This window comes from Mycteria americana, chromosome 7 (assembly GCF_035582795.1).
Source record: "Mycteria americana isolate JAX WOST 10 ecotype Jacksonville Zoo and Gardens chromosome 7, USCA_MyAme_1.0, whole genome shotgun sequence".
NCBI classification, from domain to species: Eukaryota; Metazoa; Chordata; class Aves; order Ciconiiformes; family Ciconiidae; genus Mycteria; species Mycteria americana.
In genome coordinates, this window is record NC_134371.1 from 12,070,271 (window position 1) to 12,092,261 (window position 21,991).

General features: G+C 44.4%; 1 protein-coding gene across 3 annotated transcripts in view; it reads right to left on the minus strand.

The window, feature by feature from the left end:
- Positions 1-21,742, minus strand: part of DIS3L2 (DIS3 like 3'-5' exoribonuclease 2) — a 195,979-nt gene extending 174,237 nt beyond the window's left edge. The window contains exons 1-5 of one of the 3 annotated variants that reach the window (XM_075507032.1): positions 21,659-21,742; positions 20,305-20,453; positions 18,323-19,042; positions 2,660-2,818; positions 2,216-2,358 (exon numbers count right to left, since the gene is read on the minus strand). In XM_075507032.1, coding sequence (XP_075363147.1) covers positions 2,216-2,358; positions 2,660-2,818; positions 18,323-19,022 — 1,002 coding nt within the window. In that variant the 5' untranslated portion in view covers positions 19,023-19,042; positions 20,305-20,453; positions 21,659-21,742. The remainder of the gene's footprint in view (positions 1-2,215; positions 2,359-2,659; positions 2,819-18,322; positions 19,043-20,304; positions 20,454-21,658) is intronic. The other 2 variants (XM_075507035.1, XM_075507033.1) reach the window with 2 other exon arrangements.
- Positions 21,743-21,991: the final 249 nt, after the last annotated feature.

Consider the following 21,991-nt stretch of genomic DNA (forward strand, 5'->3'; position numbering starts at 1 on the left):
CAGGTATTTGTTCACTGTGTCTCTTGCCATTGTACAGAATAGTGCTGAATATTTGTCCATTCACTAAAGTTGCTTTCAGGATCTCACCTATCCTGGTTGAGACTGCAATGATGACTGGGCTTGATGAGATCATGAGGATGAATGGGCTGAAAATGAGAGATACTGAGCTGGGATGCCCATGATCTGACACTCAGGCCTAAATGATTAAGTCCAGTTTCTACAGCCTCAACTGTTTCCCTGAGATGTGGAAGTGGATGAAAGGAAAACAGATACAGCCTAAGAAAGGACATATGACTCTTCCAGTTACGCAGCACATGACCTGGAGTAGACACTACTCATTTACAAGAATCAGGGATTCTTCTGCCAGAGAGCATGCAATCACAGGTCCTCCGGGACTCAGCATTTCAATGGGATTTTCAGGTAGTAGTCATAGTCTGATGTGCCTCATCTGCAGCTGCACTCGACCTCATGGGCAGTCTACACACACTGCACTTAATGCTATCAGGCTGCATTACCAAAAACAGGTGCCAAAAACACTCCTGAAGGTAAGGCAGAAGCTTTAGTTGCTGCCATATGCCACTGCAGCCATGGGGGGAAGTCACAGCTTGAGGCTCCCATTTCTTTCCTCACCATTTACTTCCCATTGTGAATGTCTATGATGGTCTTTAAAAAGGCAGTGGCCTAAGGTCTGGGTAGCCCAGTGGACCACTCCATTCATCAGCAGGGATATGCCGCATAGTCATTTTTCTGAAAGCTAAGAGCTCATCAGATTGGTCTTCAGGACAGAATCAGGCAATCTTATATGTGGAATCCTCATCACACCTCCAGAAATTATGCCATTATATTATTAAACAAGAATTACTATACAATTATAACAAGAAATTAGACAAAAAGTGAGGTGATGCCACTTGCAACTTCAATGTATTGATGAAACTAAGTATCACAACCTCACCAGCATTACAACACTGATTAAATGGTAATGCCATTATGTGTTCAGGTAAACAATGCCTCAGCATGAGTGTCTGTCATGACCTTACTGACTTCCACCTGCCTTTTTTCCCCAGCCAGCCTGATCTCACTGGGACCCCAGGAGTGTCCTGAAGAACATTACACCATGTTGAGAACGGTACTACAACAGCTGTTCTAGGATGCTATCCTCTTCTCCTACTCCTCAGTGAACCTCAGCCCTGACTGCCTTTATGCAAAACTCCTGAAATCCAGCTACCCACACAAATGGCAGGTCCACCCCCACATTTTGCTAGATATTCAGAGAAGAATTGCTGCCTAATTATGGCTGCAGTTTTGCTGCTCCAAATGGAAGCACAAAGTCCAACCTTTGATCTTTACAATCTGTAAAATGAGAACATGCTTATTGCCAGCTGTCCAAGGCAAATAACTATATACACACATGCAAATGATTTTCCATATCTTGATGGGCTCTTCAGCTCCATCTACTATCTGTGCCTTACTTCAGTAAACCAGACTCTGTCATCAGTGGCTGGGTCAGCCCTATGACCTTAGAGGAGTGCAAAGAAAATTATGCAAGCAAGGGTCCAGTACCACTGCCTGGCCATTTGATATTAATTTAACCAGTTGCATCATAGTTTATAACAAGTTATTGCAATGCCCTGGTAGGCACAGCCCTGAGACCCCAGGGACCACAGCGTTACCTGCAACAACACTCTCCTTCTTCTTTGTGGGAGGAAGACTTCTGGGAAGAGTTGATAGATTGAAAAAAGAAGAGTAGATCTGGAAGTGGAGGCGTCTGCACCTCATTGCTGAGGACTAATGAACATCTTCGTAAGGAATTTCAACAAGAAGTATCTTGCTAAGGGCATTCATTTTTACTTAAACTGACAAAGACAGAGGCTGCCAGCACCTGCTGTGTTTTTGAGCATCATCTGTAAAAGCAAGTGTCTCCACAATAATGACTATCACAGCTAGCAGACCATCCAACCAGAACTCTGCAATTCATCATGAGTGTGGATCAGGAATTTTATAGAACATGCAATCAAACTAAAAACTATACTTCAGCTGAGCGTAAAAGATTCCATTCTACTGCTAGAACCTTCTGAGAGGGAAAAAATCTTCCTCTAGCATCTACAAGTGGTACATCAATTCCCTGTCATGCAACCAACTGACACTGATTTCCAACAACTGCCTGTGATTTCCACAGACTTATCACAAGAGCATGGACATTGTATGTTCCAGGCACCTGAATTAGCTCTCCTCTTTTCAGTCCTGCTGAAACATCTTCTTTTGACATGTAGGCTTCAAATATACTCTTCTTCCTCCCTCGAGTGGGTTTATTTCGATTCTTTCTATCACCTGATGTTGGGACAGCAGCATAGGATCCTCCTGCAAACAAAAATTCATAAGCGTTATCTTGTCCACCAAACTTGTCTATGTATCTTAACTGCAGCTGTACAGAGGCTTTGTATTCAAAGTTGAACTTCTGAGAACAGTTTGCCTAGAAATACTGGCACCCGACTTCAGAGCACCGAAAAGCCTGGAATAATCATATTTTACAAATAATCAACAGTCTTTTACAGCTCATTTTAGAGTTAAGAGCATTCATCCCAGCCCATCTTTTAATAGTGCTGAGCACATGCTTCAAGGCAGCTTATTCCTGAAGCGTGTACGCACTCTGCTTTAATACCTCTGGGAGTTCCCAGTTGTCTAGGATTTATTCTGCTGTCTGAATTGTTCATTGTTTCTGTCTGCAATTCAGAGAGTTGCCTCTTCCTATTGAAGTTCTGGGGAGTTCTTGCAGATTCAGAGTTGTTTCTGGTCCTTGCAAACCCTCTCTTTTCTGCACCTGAAATCAAACACAGGTTTGAAATAACAGGGGAGGGAAGAGGAACCCCATTGCCAGCTTGTGGTCCTGGTAAAACTCATGGTCTGCAGTACATCAGTACAAGTCACAACTGTGAGTCACACTCTTTATCCAAAAGAAACGATGTCTTCATTAGTTCATTTGTAATCTGTTGGCTATTTGTGCCTCTTAATCCACCACTAGCTTATTTTAGCATAAATAAAACTCTGGAAATTACGATACTAAAGTTGGATACAACCCTTCCAAAATCCTGGGAAATTCATTAGGGCACATAAAATGTGAAATTGTTAAACTGTTTCCAAAGCCTCCACCCCATTAAGCCCCCAAGTAGTGAGAAAATATAACTTCCCTACAACTTAATTAAGTAGTTCAGGAATCACGGAGAAAAAAAAAAATCTCAACAACCCACTCCGGAGTAATTAACTTTTGAGCTACCAGAGGCAGCACAGTACACAACACCACCAAAAAGCCAAGGCTCCAAATGCCCAGCCTGCTCAGAATAGGCCATGATCATACAAAAATATTCTGCAAAGACTCACCCCTTCCTTCCCTGCCATCACCTCAGCCCCTTCCCTACAGCCAGGAGAGCAAGCAGCAGCTTCCAAAGCGTATGCCAACGCTGTTCCATGGATCAGCACATTGGAATGCAACCCAGCACTGCGCAGCTGCCCTCTTGGCCCTCCACCTGGATACTGAACATGTCATCACAGCTTTGCCTTCCAGCCCCTCCTGGCTACTCTCCCTGGGTCCAAGCTTGTACCTGCAAGTCAGAAAACGTGCAATGCCAACTTATTTGCTATGGGGCTATCCAAGTTACAAGGCAATTTTTTTACGTATGGTATCCTTCACAAACGAAATCACAGATTGCTTCATGGAATTAAACTGAAGCAGCAAGAAAAAAAAAATGTTTTAAAAGCTGTACTTAAGAGATGTTTAAAAATATGGTATGGTAAGAGAAAACTGCTACTTTACCCACTCACAGACAAAAAGCAACTTCCATATATAATAACAGGCAAATCAGCAGGAGGAGGGAGGGATCCTCCTAATTCAGGAGAGGAGACACCCAGACAGGCAGAGGGACAACTCAAGGTGCCGACTCAGACCAGCCCAGGTAGAGATTATATGCCACAGCAGTGTCTCCAAATGGGATGCTTAAATGAAGAGGGGGGCTCTGTGTTCAGTGACGATAAGGATAAGAGCAACATAGTTTGGCCTCTTTCTACATGATCAAGCTTTTCATACTCTGCGCATGCTTTCAGGGAGGAGACTGTCCGAGGGAGGTTGCAGCTGTAACACGGCGAGAGCGCAGCCGCAAATTTAGGTTTCAGCCAATGTGAACAAGGCAATACTACCCATATGGACCACATGATGAGACAGAACTAAAATTAACTGATTTGCAAATGCCTAATGAACTGATTTGCAAATGCCCTAAGCGTCAAGAGATTAAGTTCAAAAATAGACACTAAAAGTAAAAGTATGGACTGGAGACATCTGAGCAGAATAGCTTTTGAATTGGCAACACAATTTGCTCTGGATAGGGTTTTCAGAGACATTTTGGTGAAGGAATCTGACTTAAACTGCAACAGGCAGGATCTTAGGAACGCTATTAAAAAAGCAAGGCACTAGGCTGATCACTCAGAGAGGTCACACAATCTGCTTCGTTGGAGGTTCTTAAAAATAGGTGAGACAGACGTCTGCCAGAGTTGGTCTAAAAAGAGTAGTTTTTTCCTTGATGTAGTGAAATGGATTACACGAGCTTGTAAGGTCCTCTAAAGCCCTCGTTTCTATGACAGCAAGTCACAGAAAATAATACTATGAATTAAAGAACTTGGAATAAAAAGGAGGCTAAATCTTAACTTGTAATTAAGAAGGAGCCGAAAAAAAGAGAGCAGAAAACTAAAATGCAGGGGATAAAAAAGAAAAAAATGTCTCGTGAGTTGGGAAGTGAGCTGAGAGCCAGAATTAGCCACTGCAGAGCAGAGCTGCCCCAGCACTTGCTGTGGCCGTCAGTTCAGAAAATTTGGGACCACTACTGCCAAAAATAACGCACAGCAACAGCAAAGGGTGGAGAAGCACCTTTCCATGCCGAAAGGTAGACATGCAGAGAGGCACTTGCACGGTTTCAACACTTAATCCTTTGGCTTGCTCTCCGGTGGGATTTTTCATCCACTCAGACTCGGACACAAACTCAAAGAAAAAAATTCACTCAAGTGAAAAAACTCTGCTTTGACATAGCTGGCTTGCAAGCCAGTTTACACACAGCCACTTTGGATAAGTTGGCCGTGATGTTTATGGCTAAACAAAACCACCCCTGTTACAAAGCCACAGACAACTGTCACAATTAGCATTCAACTGGAACACATCGAATTCTGCATGACTCTAATTTCTTGTATTTCTCCTTTTAAAAGAGAGCGAGCTAACTACAGGTTGCCATCTGTTTCACCTAGATTCAATATTTGCTTCTATAATGCACCTGTCCCCTAAAACTGGAAGTTACAAGTACTTCTCATGATGGGCTTTCCTGCTGTCCCTGCTGCCCAGCATTAATATTCTGATGGATAAACAGACATCATTCCACAAAGCAAACTGTAACATGACAATTCTATAGATAGCAGGGGATATATTGAGACTATTCTTTCTGAAATAACTGCTGTCACTAACTTAGTTAAATTTTATTCCAGCACCAGGTCTGACTTTTTCTGTGGTGTTAAAGTTGTGTGATTTGTAAGATATAACAAAATCTTTTAAGGTAAGATGTCACACAAAGTAATAACACTTACTAGGCATTAAAATAATCAATGACTAAATAAATTAGTAAGTAAATAAATATAATAAAAAATTAAAAATAACTTCAGTAGAAGGGAGACTAAGGCACAGCGACTGAGAGCTGAGGTTGGTTGATACATCCTAACAGGAGGGCTGAAGCAACCACAATGCACCAAACATGTCTGCGTGTGCAGAACCACTCAAGCTTGAACGCAGAGCAATTCTAATGCAAGACACAGATGTATTCACAACACACAGCAAATGCAACATGTTCAGGTATGTCTACCTGGCTGCACAGATGATGTAGAGCTGCTCTCTGTGGATACAGTCACCACTTGCCTGGGATTTCTAGACGTTCTGCCATTTCCAGTGGGAAATAATACAGGAATAACAATTTGAGGAAAGGTGGTTGACTGTTGATTACCTTAAGCCCTCTGGAGGGAGGTAGTTTGAAATAACCCCAACACCTGTATCAGGCAAGGAGACTGCCTACAAAGGTGACAGAGAGACACCTACATAGGACCAGGACCACTGCACAGGCAGAACAGTGAACCACCTCAACCTAGCCAAGGGGAGGCACCTGTGGGAAGTAGAAACACACAACCAGGAAAAGGAGCAGAAAGGATGGAGCTGGGGGCTGGCTCCAACCCAGGAGCCCAGTCCGGCATCCCGCGTGCAGGTAGCAGCGGTTGGTTGAGCTCTGCTGGAAGGACAGCGCTGGAGCTCAATCTAGAATCCAAACCATCACACTTCATCTCTGTCACAACAACAATGACATCACGATGGCACGTTTTGGTCTTTAAACCTAAGTACCTATTAAACTTATTTTGGAAAAAAAATGCATGCAGGCAGCTTCCCAGAATAATTGATCTGGCTTACAGTAAGAGAGGAGGCTAGATGTTTTAAATCAGCTTATTCTGACATAATTTCTACAAAATCACTCTATAGTTTAGGTTTTGAAAAGTACTACATTTAATTAAATTTACATCTATTAGTCAGTTGATCAACTGACTAATGGTCAGTTGGACTAATGGACCATCAACTGATGGTCAACTAAATCAACTAAACATGAAGTTAGCAAGGCCAGAAAGTATTTAATTTTATATTAAAATTTGCATATTGCTTTACACAAGAAAGAACCAAGACCCTCAATTTTATTTACCAAAAATAAAACATTTCCAACTGCCCTCTAATACCTGACAAGCTATTTGATTACTACCAGCACAGAAGGAAAGTATTCCTCACTGAATTTTCATCAGAACATCCATGACTCCTTGGATACCTCCCATCCAGGATCCAGCAAGAACTAATTTTACTTGAGCGATCTAAGTGAATTCCAAGGTATGGAAATCTTGGTATAGCTTTCTCTATTCCCGTCAAAGGGCATCTACCTTGCCATTAGGCATTTTTACCTCTAACTAAACTTCCAGCTTTGTTACCATCTACCTTATTTGTATTTAGCCCAGCTCCCTAGGGTGGGCAGGACTGTGAGAGCATCACAACAATTGTGCTGGTAACACCTCTACAGGTTTAGGACTCTCACCCCACTGACAGCTATCTCGACACGTAACAGTTCCTTTTACGTTTAAAAAAAAGGAATTCTATTGAAACCATTGGACGGAACAATATTGTTACAAACTTTTCCAACACAAAATACTTCCATCTACTAGTTACCTTTATCAGCCCGTGACTGGGCATCAACACCTCTGCTAACTCTGCTATTGCTACGAGGATTTTCCACTGCTTCCCAGGATTAGATCATGATCTAGATATGCAAAGGAATCTTTCGAATACCCCCGCTTTACAGTTAGCATAAGCATGAGAAGAAACAGAAGCATATCCCCAGAACTGTTAACAGGCAATAGAACAATTTGTTATCAGTTAATGAGACACTCTCAACACACAGTTACTAAATATTTGTCCATATTTCTACAATGTTTCATTTCATTGCTGACACATTTCAATGACTTAAACCAATTTCCTTCAAACCTTCCAAGAGGTTCCCTGACGTTTAATTCTTCAAGACAACCCAGCTATGCACTTAGGAAAACACTGTAAGGATACACCCATGAGCTAGAAGGAATGGTAGCTACCAAATGAAGGGTTACCCAACCTTGCCCTACCTCCAAAAGCAGGAATTAACCAACTTAAGGCAATGACAACTACTCTGATGCCAACCCTTGCTTAGTCCTATGCTCCCGTTTAAGTCAGACTAGGTTAAGCATGGCAAGACAGCTAAATAAAGCATGTTCCTGCTCATCCTTGCCAAAGACTCGAGGAATTAGAGTCCAACCATGTGGCAGCCCAAGGCATCACCTCACAGATCTACAAATTCAAGTTGGCCCTTGGCTCCTGGCAGGGTTGGCAAAGCAAATTTTAGAAACCATCAGATTTGGTCTTTTAGCAAAGGAATACTCTCCACAACCTGCCAAGAAGTCACAACCTGCAACTTCCTGAGCCACTATGGATGCTGACATGTAACAGGGCATATTAATAGTCTCAATACAAGCGTTTAGCCAATGGAAATTCTGTCTTGTTTTGCAAAGACACCTAGGACCCAAAAAATCCCAAATCCTCCATAGCCCCTGAACAACCCATCCCAGGTACTTCTGTGAATCTAACTCTGCCACCTTTGATGAGCTGGGGGGAACGCAGTTTCTAGCTGGTAACTCCAGATAGGCACAGACCTAGTGTTGACACTGTTGTACCAGGCAACTATTTGTTTCATTCTCCGAAGTCAAATAAACCCTACAAGCAAAAGCATGCTTTGCCAGTACAAACTGCATTAACATCAGGGCAGTTTTGCTAGGATCCCCATGTCTTTCCCTTTCATATGCTTAAAGAGGCAATTTAAAAGCCATTTGATATTTTCTGCTGCTCTAAAGCCTCTAAAATAATTTCCTCTCAAATTTTAAAAGCCAAAATACATTCGTTACATTGTTTTTAATTTCTAATGCACCAGTGACATCCAGTATATGCCTTATTATATAAGTGACTAACTCAAAAACTCCAAGCACTTAAATGATTACTACAATATCTGGGATCAAATTACCACACACAGGCAAAAACAACAGGCAAAACCACGAAACACCATTGAAGTGATCTCAAATGCAAGTTATGTCAACAAAAAACACTGGTCATAGACAGGCCAGAAGTAACTAGCTATTTATGTTTTGCAAAATATTTTGCGGATTTAAGAGATTAAATGTCCCACTAATGGTAACAGCAAAGTATTTTTTTGTTCTATTTTCTTTTAAAAGGAAATACACAAAGACAGCTGTTGGTATAGCTGCTCAGGGAAAGAGTTCTGTACCAGGAAGAAAAAAGACACTCCTTGGAAGATGCCTCAAGCAAAACTCTGTGCTAGAGCCCCAATAACACAAACAGGACCAAAACCCATCCACCACACTCCCTGTGAGCTCAGCTCTACTCCAGCCTGTGCTAGGAACAGCCGTGCTTCGACACTGCTCTCAACATGAATTAAACAAGTTCAGAGTTCTCCAACAGCCTTGGAACAGAACCACCTCCATGCATTTTACAGTATCTTGAAGCAAACCGGTTAAGTAAAGTAGATGGCTCAAGATTAAAGACAAAGCAATACAGAGAAATGAGGATGTCATGGGAAAGAATTCATTAGAGATGTAGGAGTGGAAATGCAAGACTTCGAGATACGTTATCAGTTCCGTGATATTTCATAGCAGCAAAGAGACTTTCAGGAGATAAACCTGGTAGGCAGTATTTCAGATGCTCAGTCTGGGGCCTAAGAGAAAGCCTGAGAGCACATTCTCCTTATCACGAGCAAATAAAAAAGAGACCATCCTTCTCTGATGAAATGTAAACTCAAAGAATCCTAAACTGGAGGTTCTGCAGCACACTCCTGTGCTCAGTCCAAGCCTGACCACAGAGCTAAAGGGATCCTACAACATTGCTGTGAGTCTTCCTCAAAAATAACTAAGGATGGGAATGATTTGAAATTATCTTAATGATTGAAAAGTAGGGCAAACTTCCAGGAAAGGGAATATCTTGGTGGAAGTGGGAAAGGACGGTGATATGACAGCACTGTAGGGATTTAGGCAGATGGCAGATTGCATAATTAAGTTTAAAGTTAATTAAACAGTCATTCAAAGAAGAGAAACAATGCAGACCTACATTTACATGCACAGGCTCAGCCAAAATGTAAATTCTATGCAAATGTCCTGAACTGAGTGGATGATGTATTGAAATCCAGCTGCCAGAACTAGCTCCCATGTCCACCAGTCTCCACTAATTGACCCATTACGATGGGCCACCAGGGCCCAGCCACAGCGTAAATCTGAGCTGTAACTTTCCACTGTCTAGACAAATCCAAACAAAGTGAGAAGACAGCGCTTAAAATGAAGGCCTGTCCGCACAGCTCTTAAATGTGATTTCAGTAGTGATTCAAAGCAACCGGTTCCTCTAGCAGCAGCCCAACTGGTTACAAGCAACCCTGCGCAACATAACACAGCTCCTCCGCCTGTGCCAGCCAGCAGCTTGTCTACCACCATGACTGTGTTTGTGCACCCGAGAACACATGTCATTACCAGGACATGGTCCGGCTGTGAGCCATCTGTGCACCCGGGAACAAATTCTTTGCTCTCTCACCCTGCCTCTTTGGAGAAGGTGATTCTCTAAACATTTTTGGCAGAAAGTTTGCCAAAATTTGCGCAGAAGAGTTGAAAGTCCAAGAAAAAAAAGCACAAAGGGAATCCTTGCCACATGGGGGACAAGCTGGCTGCAGAAAGGCAGCCTGGCCCCCAGCCGGTGACTCCTGGATGGGGAAATACAGGCTGTCATGGTTTGTGAGTGAGTTCATAGGGCCCTGAGCTGCTTTTGGAGGTGACTGTGCCACTATAGCTGGTTGTAAAAGATTCAGACATTCGGCATTCTTACAACATGCCACTAAGGAAGAAACATTCCCCCTTGCAGATGGAGGTAGCAAAAAAATGAAGTGGCCTGTCCATGGATACCCAGGAAAGTCAGGAGCAGAGACAGATGCTCATTTCCAGAACCCATGGAAATGAGGTGGGAAGCACATGTTGCCACCTCTCTTTTGCTTTAAGCTGCGCATACTTATTTAAAACTCTTGTACTGCATGCCCCTAGATTTCAATATGGAACTAGGGAACATGAAAACGTTCTTGCTGACTTTGGCTTTCTGAAAGGGCCTATGCTTTGAAAAACTGAAATGAAGAAAAATGCACAATGGATTCTTTCTGCTGCGGAAAACAATGCTGTGGAAACCACTCCCAACCGCCAAGATCATGTGCCCACGACACCATGATTCCTCTTCCAAAACACTTCCAAGCATCCTGATGCTTGCAGGATTTTGACTTCAGTAACTCAGACAGTAATTGCAGTTTTATTCGATTCCTCAGCAGGGTTTGTGTTGTAGGAATACTACATGAGTGCAAGAGCCAAAGATACCATTCCAGGCTCTGAACTAAGGGTTGGTGACGAAACTCATTAAGTAGCAATAGACTAAAAGTTTATCAAAATAGTTACTGTGCTCCAGCTGCGTGCAGCAGCACAGCGGCGTTGTCAGGGAGGGGATACAGCCCTTCTGGTTTTCAGGACTCTCTGTGAACCTGCTCCACCCTGCTCGTGACCTCCTAACTACCTACTCCGCCTGATGACTGCACTCCTCCAGGCTTCTACTCCTGCCTCGGGATGTGGGTCAGGGCTGCTTCCACTGCCCTCTCGTCCTTCCATCCTCCCAAACCATCTTTCACAATACCTTTTGCTCTTTGTTTTATCCAGCAACTACACTGTGAAAAGGCTTCTTCAATACTTCAAGAAAAACATTTTAAAAGCATAACATTGCCGAAGTTCTCTCTTTGATTTCTCTGGGCTTCAGTAGTTTGAAGGAAGCAAGTTGCTTGACGATCAGAAGAAGTCAAGAGGCTTTGAAAGGCAAAATATCTGACAGGAGGTGCTAACATAGTAGAAGACATTAACAGCTGAAGAAATGAAAGAACTGCTTTCAGATTCATACATATCCCGAGGTTACCAAATGTGCTGCAGAATAAGACAATTTGCTGATGAACTGTTCCCCATACTGCCCATTCAGTGTAGTAGGTACATAATTCAAACCCCTTAGTACTGTGGAGGAAAAATGCCTAAAAACATACAAACTGAACAAAAACGCATTACCGTTGCAGGCTTGTATCTGTAGAGCACCTGAAATATTCTCCAAGGCATGACCTGCCCCATACATCTGTGGGCTGCAGCTGCTAGTGTGGACATTTCCCTTCAGCTCCCTGGAAATTTTTATTTTTGTCACAGAATACATTATTTAATGCAAGAGATCCCAACATTTTGTTTTCCATCCTGCCTCAGCCAAGTTTCAACTCTCCGTAGCTCAGATTTCCCCACAAGAGGGAGTTAGGGACATGCAGCCCACAGCATTTCATGGAGCTAGTTAGCGGGGGGCTTGAGGGCAAGAGATGGACACCAGCACATAGGACAGGAGAGGCAGAAGCAGAGGCTGGAGAGCGGGGCAGCAGTGAAAGCCCTGCAGCAGCAGTGAAAGCCCTGCAGCAGCCATGGCCCGGAGAGGAATCGCAATTAGCCACTGAAGCCAGCTGCAAAGCATCTGTCCTACCTACCTGGGTACCCAGGGTGAAGGAGACACTTCAGAGATTATCTGAACAACAGGCCAGAGCTGATTAGGGTGTGCGGGCTGGCTGAACCTCATGGATAGCAAAGGGCAGAGGACTTTTTCAAATTAATTCCTTTTTGAACTACAGTGTATTTCAGGCATAGAATTTATTATCAGGACTTTTAAACGTGCCAGTGACAGCCCACATGCCACAAGCCTTGGTAAAACCGTTCCAATGGTCATTCACCCTCACTGCTAAATTGAGCTGTATTTCAAGCCTGGATTTGTTTAGCCTCAAATGCGTTATATCATAATCTGCTCAACTGAGTAGCCTATTATTGAACATCTGTTCCCCATGTAGGCAATTTACTGAAAGCTCCCTTCCCCCAAGCATCTCTTTGATAAGTAAAGCAGGGTTCCTCAAATCATTCACTCATGATCCCAGCATTTTAATCTTCCTTGTGGCCGTGCTTTGAGTATTCATCAATTCATCACCATCCGCCCCAAACAGAGGGCATCACCACAGGATACAATACTCCAGAAGCTGCTGCTGCTGCCGTGCCAGACACACGCAGTCCATACTCCATCTTCCAATTCCCATGCTCATACATTACCCTTTTGGCCACATTTCACAGGAGGGGGATGTTCAGCTGACAAATCCATCAAAGTCAAAACTTTTTTCCAAGCTGTTGCTTCCCATACTGGGTTCCTCGCAATGCTAGCATGGCTCTACACTGGCCCAATAAATGGATTTTGTTTTGCCTGCTTCCAGTCCACCAAGTGATCCAGACAGCTGCCAGTAACTGCCCCCATTATTCAGTACTCCCTGCAGTTTCCAAGTAATCCAAAAAAACTTTCAATCCTACTTGTATGTTTTCTTCCTGATGATTGGCAGAAGTATTAAACAGCACAGCATCAGAACATGACAATGCAGGAACTAGACACACCTGTTGGTAACAATTCTCAATCTATTGCTGCATTTAATTAGTTCAGCTAAACAGCTTTTAAACCATTACACATGCTCTGTGATTTTATTGTGCTAACACACTAGCATCCATACTCACACCTTTATCATCAAACTCCTAATCTCATAAGAAACTGACACTGAGGGAGCTCAACAAGACCTTTGTTGCATAATTTGATAACAAGTCACATTAAAGAAAAGATTTTAAACGAATTAAAAAATTAATTCAATTCTTCTATTAGCCTATTATTTTCCTGGGACCAACATCACACTAACAAGCATAGTTACCTGAGCTACATAATGGGGGCCTAACTTCAGAGACTGGAGCTAAAAAGAAGAAAAAAACATAGTCGTGGTTTGTTTTTTTTTAAATTCCATGTTAACAGCAACAAGTGTTTCCACTGATGAACATTTTCACATGAGCACTAGCAGGTGAAGGAAGCTCCTTCATGGAGATTAAAGCTTTGCTGCCAAATGCAAGGGCTCCTGCTGCAGAACTCAGTCCCACTGCACCATGGTGTGCTCAGGACTCTGGTAAAGGGCATGGAAGACAGTTATTAGATGACATACAAAAACCATAGTCCCTGCAAGGGCAGGATCTCATCTCCCCAAGAGAGGATACATCAGATATTAACTCACATACGATAGCTGATGTTAGCCAAAAACATTAGTTGCACAAGATTCAGGAATGCAACATTTTTTTCTATCAAAGGCAAGAGAGAAATTTATGTTTGTGATGACGTTGCTGAACCATTAGAGAAAGCAGCATTCTATTTTTCATGTGTTTCTCAGATGGGGCCATACAGTAAATCCAGTTTTCTCTCCTCTCCCATATCTTATTACTATGATTAACGTCATCTAAGGAACGTTACATTGTACCTGGCAAGATCAGCTTCGTTTTAAAGATTTCCACAGCAACCAACATTCTCCATTTATTGAGCTGATTCTGTGGCCTTTACTAGATCACTGGCTCATATTTACTGGTGCCAGATAGGGAGATAACAGCATTCTTAAGTACTGAATTTCACCACACAAGAACTGGAAGGCTCACCACTAAAAAGTAGCATTATCTTAAATTTGCCTTACAAGAAGGGAAATGCAGAAGCTGTGGTTCTTCCTCCAAAGTTCCCCCAGAGAAACAAAGGCAAATACAAAGTGTACAATGGAAAGACAAAACCCCTAAGATTTTGCCATCTTGTTATGGCTGGTATTTCTTGACCAGCTGCACCCATCAAACATGCAGGAAAGCCGTTCCAGAACATTTCCTTTACCTGTCCTGAACCTTTTAAATGTCAGGGTTGCAGCCACAAACACAACACCACCATCCAACAGCAACAACTGTTTTTAAAGCTATGATGCTAAACACCAGCCTGCTTGCCAGTGACACTCCTCCGTGGAAGCTGCCCAAGTTGGTTAAGTACCACAGGCTGGGCAAATAAATGCCAAGTGTCAGACAGATGATAAATCAGAAAGGGCCGTGGAAATCTTATGCAGTTTCAGATGAGGCATGTTGTTACCCAGGAATTGCCTGTTTCTACTCAGGGGGCATGCTGACCCTGACAGATGGGCAAGATACCTCCATCACATCATAAACCCGTGAAGCTTTTAGTGAGAGGAGCCTCAGGAGGCTACCTAGCAAAGCTGGTGGTGGTGTTCTTCCTGAGGAGGATGTCTGCAGATACAGACCGAGGCTGTATATCCAACCCTCCAAAATCTGAACCTATTTCATAGCAATCAGCCATCACGAGCATCCTGCTCCACTCAAGCTTTCAGCATCAATAAAGCCACCTCACTCCCAGGTACTCTAGCTCCTGAGATCCTCTGAAACTCAGTGTGGCCTCCACGTTTGGAGGACAGTTCTCTTCTGCAGATGTCTGGTTTTTAGGCTTTCCAGCAGACTCAGGAATACACTATCAAACAGCAACGTTCCCTCAAAAACAAGCTGAGAAGTGCACGTACTCAAAAAGCAACCGAAACCGTGCTGTCCCAAATAAAACATGTAGCTTGGACTAAACTACTTACTGATAAAGCAATGCGCCACAGATATTTAAGATGAAGTTCCACTTAGCAGCCATGCAAATCTCAACTACTAGCATGTGACAGACGGATGCTGCAGAAAGAGTCAGTACTTCTGTCCTCAAGGAAAAGGGGTTTTTAAGCCCTTTTATGACAGAAACATCAGTCAGTCTGAAAAGAGATTTTGATGACTAACTCTGGATTGAAGTGGGAAAACCTTCAGAGCCTTTGATCAAAACCAGAAAACAACCCAGGGGACTTCATAAAAGACTTTCTGTTAAAGAAGTTTAACCAAATTTTAGCACCCAAAGAACCTAGAGGACTGGAGATTTAGGGAAAAATACCAGCAGGGAAATTGTATTAGATTAAAAACTATAAACATCACAATTTAAAGTGGCATTTTACAATTATTTTCCGTCTTATTGGGGTTTGTTTGAGAAGAAACTTCAGAACAGGAGGCTTTTTGGCAATTCTCCTCAGAGAGGTTATAGCTGCACAGAAAGGAGCAACAGTCTGTGGAATGCATCTATATGCAGCTTTGTCTTCCCAAATCCCAGAGTGCTGATACTGTAGAGTGAATCCAACCCACAGTTTCATGACTGTGTCAGATGTTTCAGACGAGAGACAACGGAGTTTTGTTCACACTCAGCTCTCTCAACTGCAAAGTTTCCAATACTTAGGAAAAGCAGTTACTATATGGAACACCAGAAGAGACTGCCATAGTCAGTCTCCTAATTATCTGCTATGAAATTATTTCTATCCCCCAAGCCTCATCTTGGGGCCTTACAGCACAGAATGACAAAGGCAATCCTCAGTGCTTCTCGTGGACAGCAACGCATCATCAGCAGTGAGCTCCATGGTGCAGTGACGCTTGCCTGGGACTCCACAAACCACTCTGCTTTCCCCCAAGGCCACAGGAACTGCTGCACCAGTGGAAGGACATTAACAAGGACCAGCCCCTCACTGCCCACAGCCTGCCCCAGGGCACTCAAAGGGTTTCCTCAGCCCTCCATGTTTGCCTTCAATTTTTGCGCTTTCAGTTTTAGGATCATTGCAAACCTGACCATGGCTAAGCCTGAGCTGAAGAACTGTTAAGAAGAGGACAATGAAAAGAAGTGATATAAAGAGAGATGCTTGGCTTTGAGATTAGCTCAAAGAGTCTTTTGGAAAGCCTACAGCAGCCTAAACAGAGTTAATTTGTGAGGAAATGTCACTACTGAAAAGATGATATGCCTCACCGCTATGACAGAAGCAATTCTTGCCATCACAGTTTCACAAGCCTTGATTTAAACTGATCAAACCAGACACCTGCCTATGCAAAGTAATATGACTTATATCAGCATCAAGAAAGAAAGACAAGCTTTGAAGTGAGAAAATATTAATCTGGGACTGTGATGTGTGAGTTCTTATACCTAAGCGCTTGCATACTGTAAAACCTTCATTTCACTTAAACAAAAGTGCTAAAATATACTCAAACTGAACAGCAGAAAAGACGTTTCACTGAATAAAATTACATATATTTTTTTCCTATTCCTTTCCTCCCCAGGAAACTGCTTTCATGTCCCTGCAAGGGTTCTGGAGAGTAACGAGTCTCAGCTACACAGGAGGGTGGCTGGGGAGGCATGCAGGGGGAAGAAGAGGAAGGGTGTCACTGTTAAGCAAATAATTTTCCAATAATCTTCCCCACAGTGTGAGTTTTCCACCTGGGAGGTCAAACGTGAGGGTCAACATTTTCTGCTCTAGGTATTTACACTAATCAAACAACTAGTTTTCAAAGGGTTTGTGCAACCCCACTCCCAACTACAGCAGGAGAGAACTGCAGGTGCTTGCTTTTGAAAGCCAGGGTACTTTTATTTTAGACTAAAATCCATGTAGGCACCTATCGTTTTCATGGCTACAAGCTGCAAGCCTTCTACACTCTCCATCTCTGTTAGCTGCTCTTCCCTAATGTCCAAAAGCTGAAGGGTGAAAGGTAGCAAAGTCTATTATAACAGGCTAGCATAACAGTGTTACAATGAAGCATTCAAAAAAAAAAACCCCTCCCAAAAATCAAGCTCATCAACAAATTTTAGCATAATCTGCTTGTGTTAAATCTCTAACTATGATCTGTCTTGCAAGAACTCATGAAAGTTTACCAACTTTAGCAGATAATCTACTGTCACAGCCTCAAAAATACCGCAAACCCTGTAAAAAGCATATTACTTGCCACTCTTGAGTGATAGGGCATATTTTTGTAAGATTGATTTAGTTAAACATTTACTTGATTTCCAATCCAAGAGTTGTGATAGGCCTCAGGCCCATCTTACCCATCTGAGAAATCAGTCTCTTTTCTACTTGTTACAGAGAATTTAATACGGTGACATTTATGAGTTTCTCCAGTAGTAGCTCATAAGATCAGGCTATCCAAGTATTTCACCATAAATAACATTCAGAGGAAGTTTTAACCCATTACACTAAGAGATCAAATTTAAACTGCCTGGCTTTGGTTGCTTGTTGATGCTGTGTTTTGGGTTTTTTTTTAAATAAAGAATTTTATTTATCTCCGTAAGCGGGCTTTTTGCCTTGAAGATCGCATTAAAAAGACACATTCACTTTACTACCGCAAGATGTGGTCTCTTTGTTACTAACAGCAAAATTTACTGGAGTCGACACTGTATCAGGAAGTAGATATTATACAGGCATCTTAGCCCCTAAGTATGAGATGGACTGGGACCCTCCGCAAAGGCAAACCAGCACTCCAGATCCAAAGAGGCAATGAAGAGGAAAGCATGACTGCCCTGAGTCAGCTCAGATCCAGCAGTCTTATTAATTTGGACTCTACACCACAGAAATTGGGCTCTCCTACTCTTGAGCTGATCCTGGAAGCAGCACAGCCACATTCACAGAGCCTAGGCCAGGGGATTAAGTCCTGCCAGCACCAAGCTGGCTCCACATGAAGCCATTTGCACATGCCGGATGGCTTACTTGTAAACCAGGACAAAGCCACCCACAGGTAACTAAGGGCTGACTAACTTGGACAGAGTAGAACTGGCTCATGTTAACTCACTCATGACTAAAACATCACATTCAATTCCACAGTAATTGTAGCAAATGGACCAAACAGTTCATTAGTGTGAACTCACCTTGGGCTTGACCTGGAGACAAGTGACTCTTTTTCCTGGCATTTATTGCCAGCACATCCTCACTAAACTGCTCAGTCAACAAGTGTCCAGCTGCTGTATCTGTGTTGGCAGGACACCTGCCTCGTTTCTTATGTTTCTTCCTCCACATGTCCTCCTCATCCTTTTCATCAGAACCAGAAGACTTCTGCAGAGCTGCACAGTGTCTCAGGCTGTTCGATACTCTTCCACCCAGGGCATCACTCATATTTAACAAGTCAGCTGCAGATCCACGCTGATGTACATAATAGTCTTCCTCCACCTCCAAGTCTCTTTCTGGGCTAACGATGGCATTTTTTTTCTGAGGACATCTGTTTAGAGCGGTTTGGGGTTTATCATTCTCAAATCCTCTAGGCATGGGCTGTTCCAGGTGAGATGTTCTGACCGGTGAATAGTTGTGCACATTCAACCCATTCCTGGCTGGATTATCCTTCACCAGACCTCTTCTCAGGGGCGGGTCCAGATCCGAGCTGGGGTCATTGGAGGTACTCTCTTCTAGCTGCATCTTCTGCGCAATGTGATTCAAATAGGACCGGAATCGGCCACTGTGGTGCTTTTGCACAAGCCTCGCATAAGCATTCTTCTGGGGAGCAGCGGGCTTGCTCGATCCCTCTTTGGCACCTTGGGCAGAAGTAGTACTTCTCACATACCCCATATGATCCATAGTGCAGTAAAAGCCTCAAGCTTCAAAGAGTTATAAATAGACACAGGGGAAAAAAGTGTTATTTTCTTGAAACAAAGCATCAAATAATTGATTACGCTAAAAGACACAAAAATGTACTAAATGAGAATGTATTGACCTTTACAGAAATTCTGGGTTGGTAAGTCACTGCACTGGGGGGAAGGGGTTTCATGATGTACTCAACATCTGCCCCGCACCAAATCCCCGTCAGTGACCTAGGAGTGACCACAGCCCATAAGCCGTACCTGCCCGCATGCCACACAAAACAGGAATTTTTATCCCGAGGCTGACACCCCAAATATAAGGGAACCTTTTAATCTGTTCTTCCTTGCCTTCGAAAAAGCCAGGTAAATTAAGGCAGTAACTGACAGACTGTATCAGATGCCTCAGTTCAGCGGTTATCAGTAGTAAAATCTCATCATGTCCAACCTGGAGCCTTCAAAAATAACTGCATCCTTACTGAAGTGCTTCAATGTTGCAGTAAAAAGCATACATTGCCTGTTACCTCCCCCTACAGTGACTGACACTTCGGGATTATATAGGACATTTGCTTCAAATACCAAGACTAACCATTTCAGCTTGTCTTTCTAGCCATAAACTCTCTCCCAGTGCGAGAGAAATTAAATAAATTCCCTAGCACAACTAACTATCTTGCAAGAGCTCGTAATTCTTAGTGATTGAGACATGCTGGCTGCTGCTCCATCCAGCACCAGTTTCTGTAGACGGTATTATGCCTCCACCTTTGCGGCATGAGTGTGGACCTTAAATAGATCAAGCATCTTTCAATCCTGTTTCAGCTGCTCTAGCTTTTAAGGTTTTGGAGCAAAACAATCTAGTGAATTGCTCTCAGCTACTATTAAGGTAAATTATAGGTATAGACAGGACATAGCAATGATTTTTGCTGTACGTAACTTCAGAGAGGAATATAAAAATATATTGATAATGGAGCCCAGTGCAACTGCTGTCTCCTGCAGGTTTTCATAAAAATGCCTCTTTTTTCCGTCAAGACATGTTTGAAGCTGAGCAGCTGAACTTCACCTCAGCTGGTACATTGAGGACTTCAGGGCTCACTGTCATCTCTTCTATGCCACAACTGAGGGGCACTGGAGCCTAAGCTAAAATAAAGGGTACCATCCATTAAACCTCTCTCTCTTCACTTCTCTAAGCACGGGGGTGTTGGCAGGACAGAATACAGAGCTCAGCAAAAGAGAAATTTATATTCCCTTCCCTACTCCCACCATGCTTGGAATTTTTCTTCCCTTACCCAGCCCTCTTCTCCCTTTTGCTGCAGCTGCACAGAGGATAAGCACCCAGGCAGTCTCCTCCGTGTGCCCGCTGCCTGGGAACGGGGCATCATCCGGCAGGGACCAAGGACTGCAGCGCCGACTCCTCCTCAGAGTGCCTGTTCTGGCCCTTTCAGAGAAACGACGTGTGTTGCAGTGAGATTTACTTAAGTAATTGAGCACGGATGTGAATAGGCTTCACAATACAAAGCAAAAATTAAAAATCCCTGAATAAATAGGAAAAATTCTTTGTGTGGTTTGTGATTCTTGTTCCTAAGATTTTCCATTGGTGCTGGCCAATGGCTAAATTTTTCTAATAGACTGACCTGCTACAGCGCTATTACAAAACCCTCACACGGGTAGGTCTACAGCAAGCTTTCTTTTAACGTCACTTTCTCCCGTTGCCAACTCAATAGAAGTAGATAACATTTATAAAAGCCAGCGAGACTACTCTCCAAACACCGGTTCCGGGATACAGGAGTTTGCCATCTTTATTTACAAGTAAAGAATAAACATTCGCACCTCGCTTCCACTATAATTTCTGCAACTGTAATCACATTAGCGGTTAGCAATTGCAGCACAGACAAAAACGGGCTTACAAGCCCCCACGCATTACAGTTTCATTATTAGTTTTCCGTGGGCAACCAGGAATCGACAGCTCCCGAACAGGCAGAGAGCAGAGGGAAGGCAGAGGGGGGTACGAGGTAACCCACCCTGCCTCGTTCCCACAGGCGGGACAGCGATGGGGGTGACTGAGATGCCGGGAAGGATGCTCGCTTATCTGGACCCAGGATGAAAACTTCCCCCGTTGTTTTTACCCGGCTGTTCGTGAAGAGCGGCAGTGGCCTTCACCACCCGCCTGCCACCACCCCGGACACAGCGCTCTGGGGGTGTCCCAGCACCCCAGCACAGCAGCGAGGGTGGGCACACCCGCTACAGCGCCAGGAGCACGACCGGGAGCGGGGCCGCAGGGCCTCCCCCCGCACCCTGGGGACCAGGAACAGCCCCGGGACAGGCCCCCGCCCGCCGCCTCCCCTGGTGCCGGGCGCCAACGCCACCGCTCTCGCCCGGAGCGCCCGCGACTCCCTCGGGAACGCAGCCCGGGCTCCCACCGCGCTTCTGCGAGGCCCGAAGCAAGAGCTGACCGCGCCGCGCCCGCGGGACGAGCCAGCAAACCGCCAGCCCGGCCCCCCGTCACGGCAGCGGCGCTGCCACGGGGCTGACAGGGCCTGACCGCCGCCGGGATCGGCCGGAGGACTGCTCCCTCCCCCCGCCGGGCCCCCGGTGACGGGCCCGCGGAGGGGGCACGGCACTGCGCCCAGCCCCACCACTCACCGACCTCGCCGCTCCCCCCACCGCGCCGCTCCGTGCTGTTTAAATGTCCCGACGCCCCACCGTCCACTTCCGGGTCAGAGGCGGCCTACGGGCCGCGGCAGGGCCCAGAAGCCCTCACGCGCGAAGCGTTCGCTCCCCTTCCTGACAGGGCAGCCCCGGCCCCTCGCAGCCCCGGGGCGGGGGCAGGATCCCCGGGCGGCCTCTAGTGACACGAGGCGGGCCGCCATCCTGTGGGTCCATCCTGTGGGTCCATCCTGTGGGTCCATCCTGTGGGTCCCTTTGCACAGCGCCGAGCGCAGCCCGGGCCTGGGGATGGACCCCGGGAAGGACCCT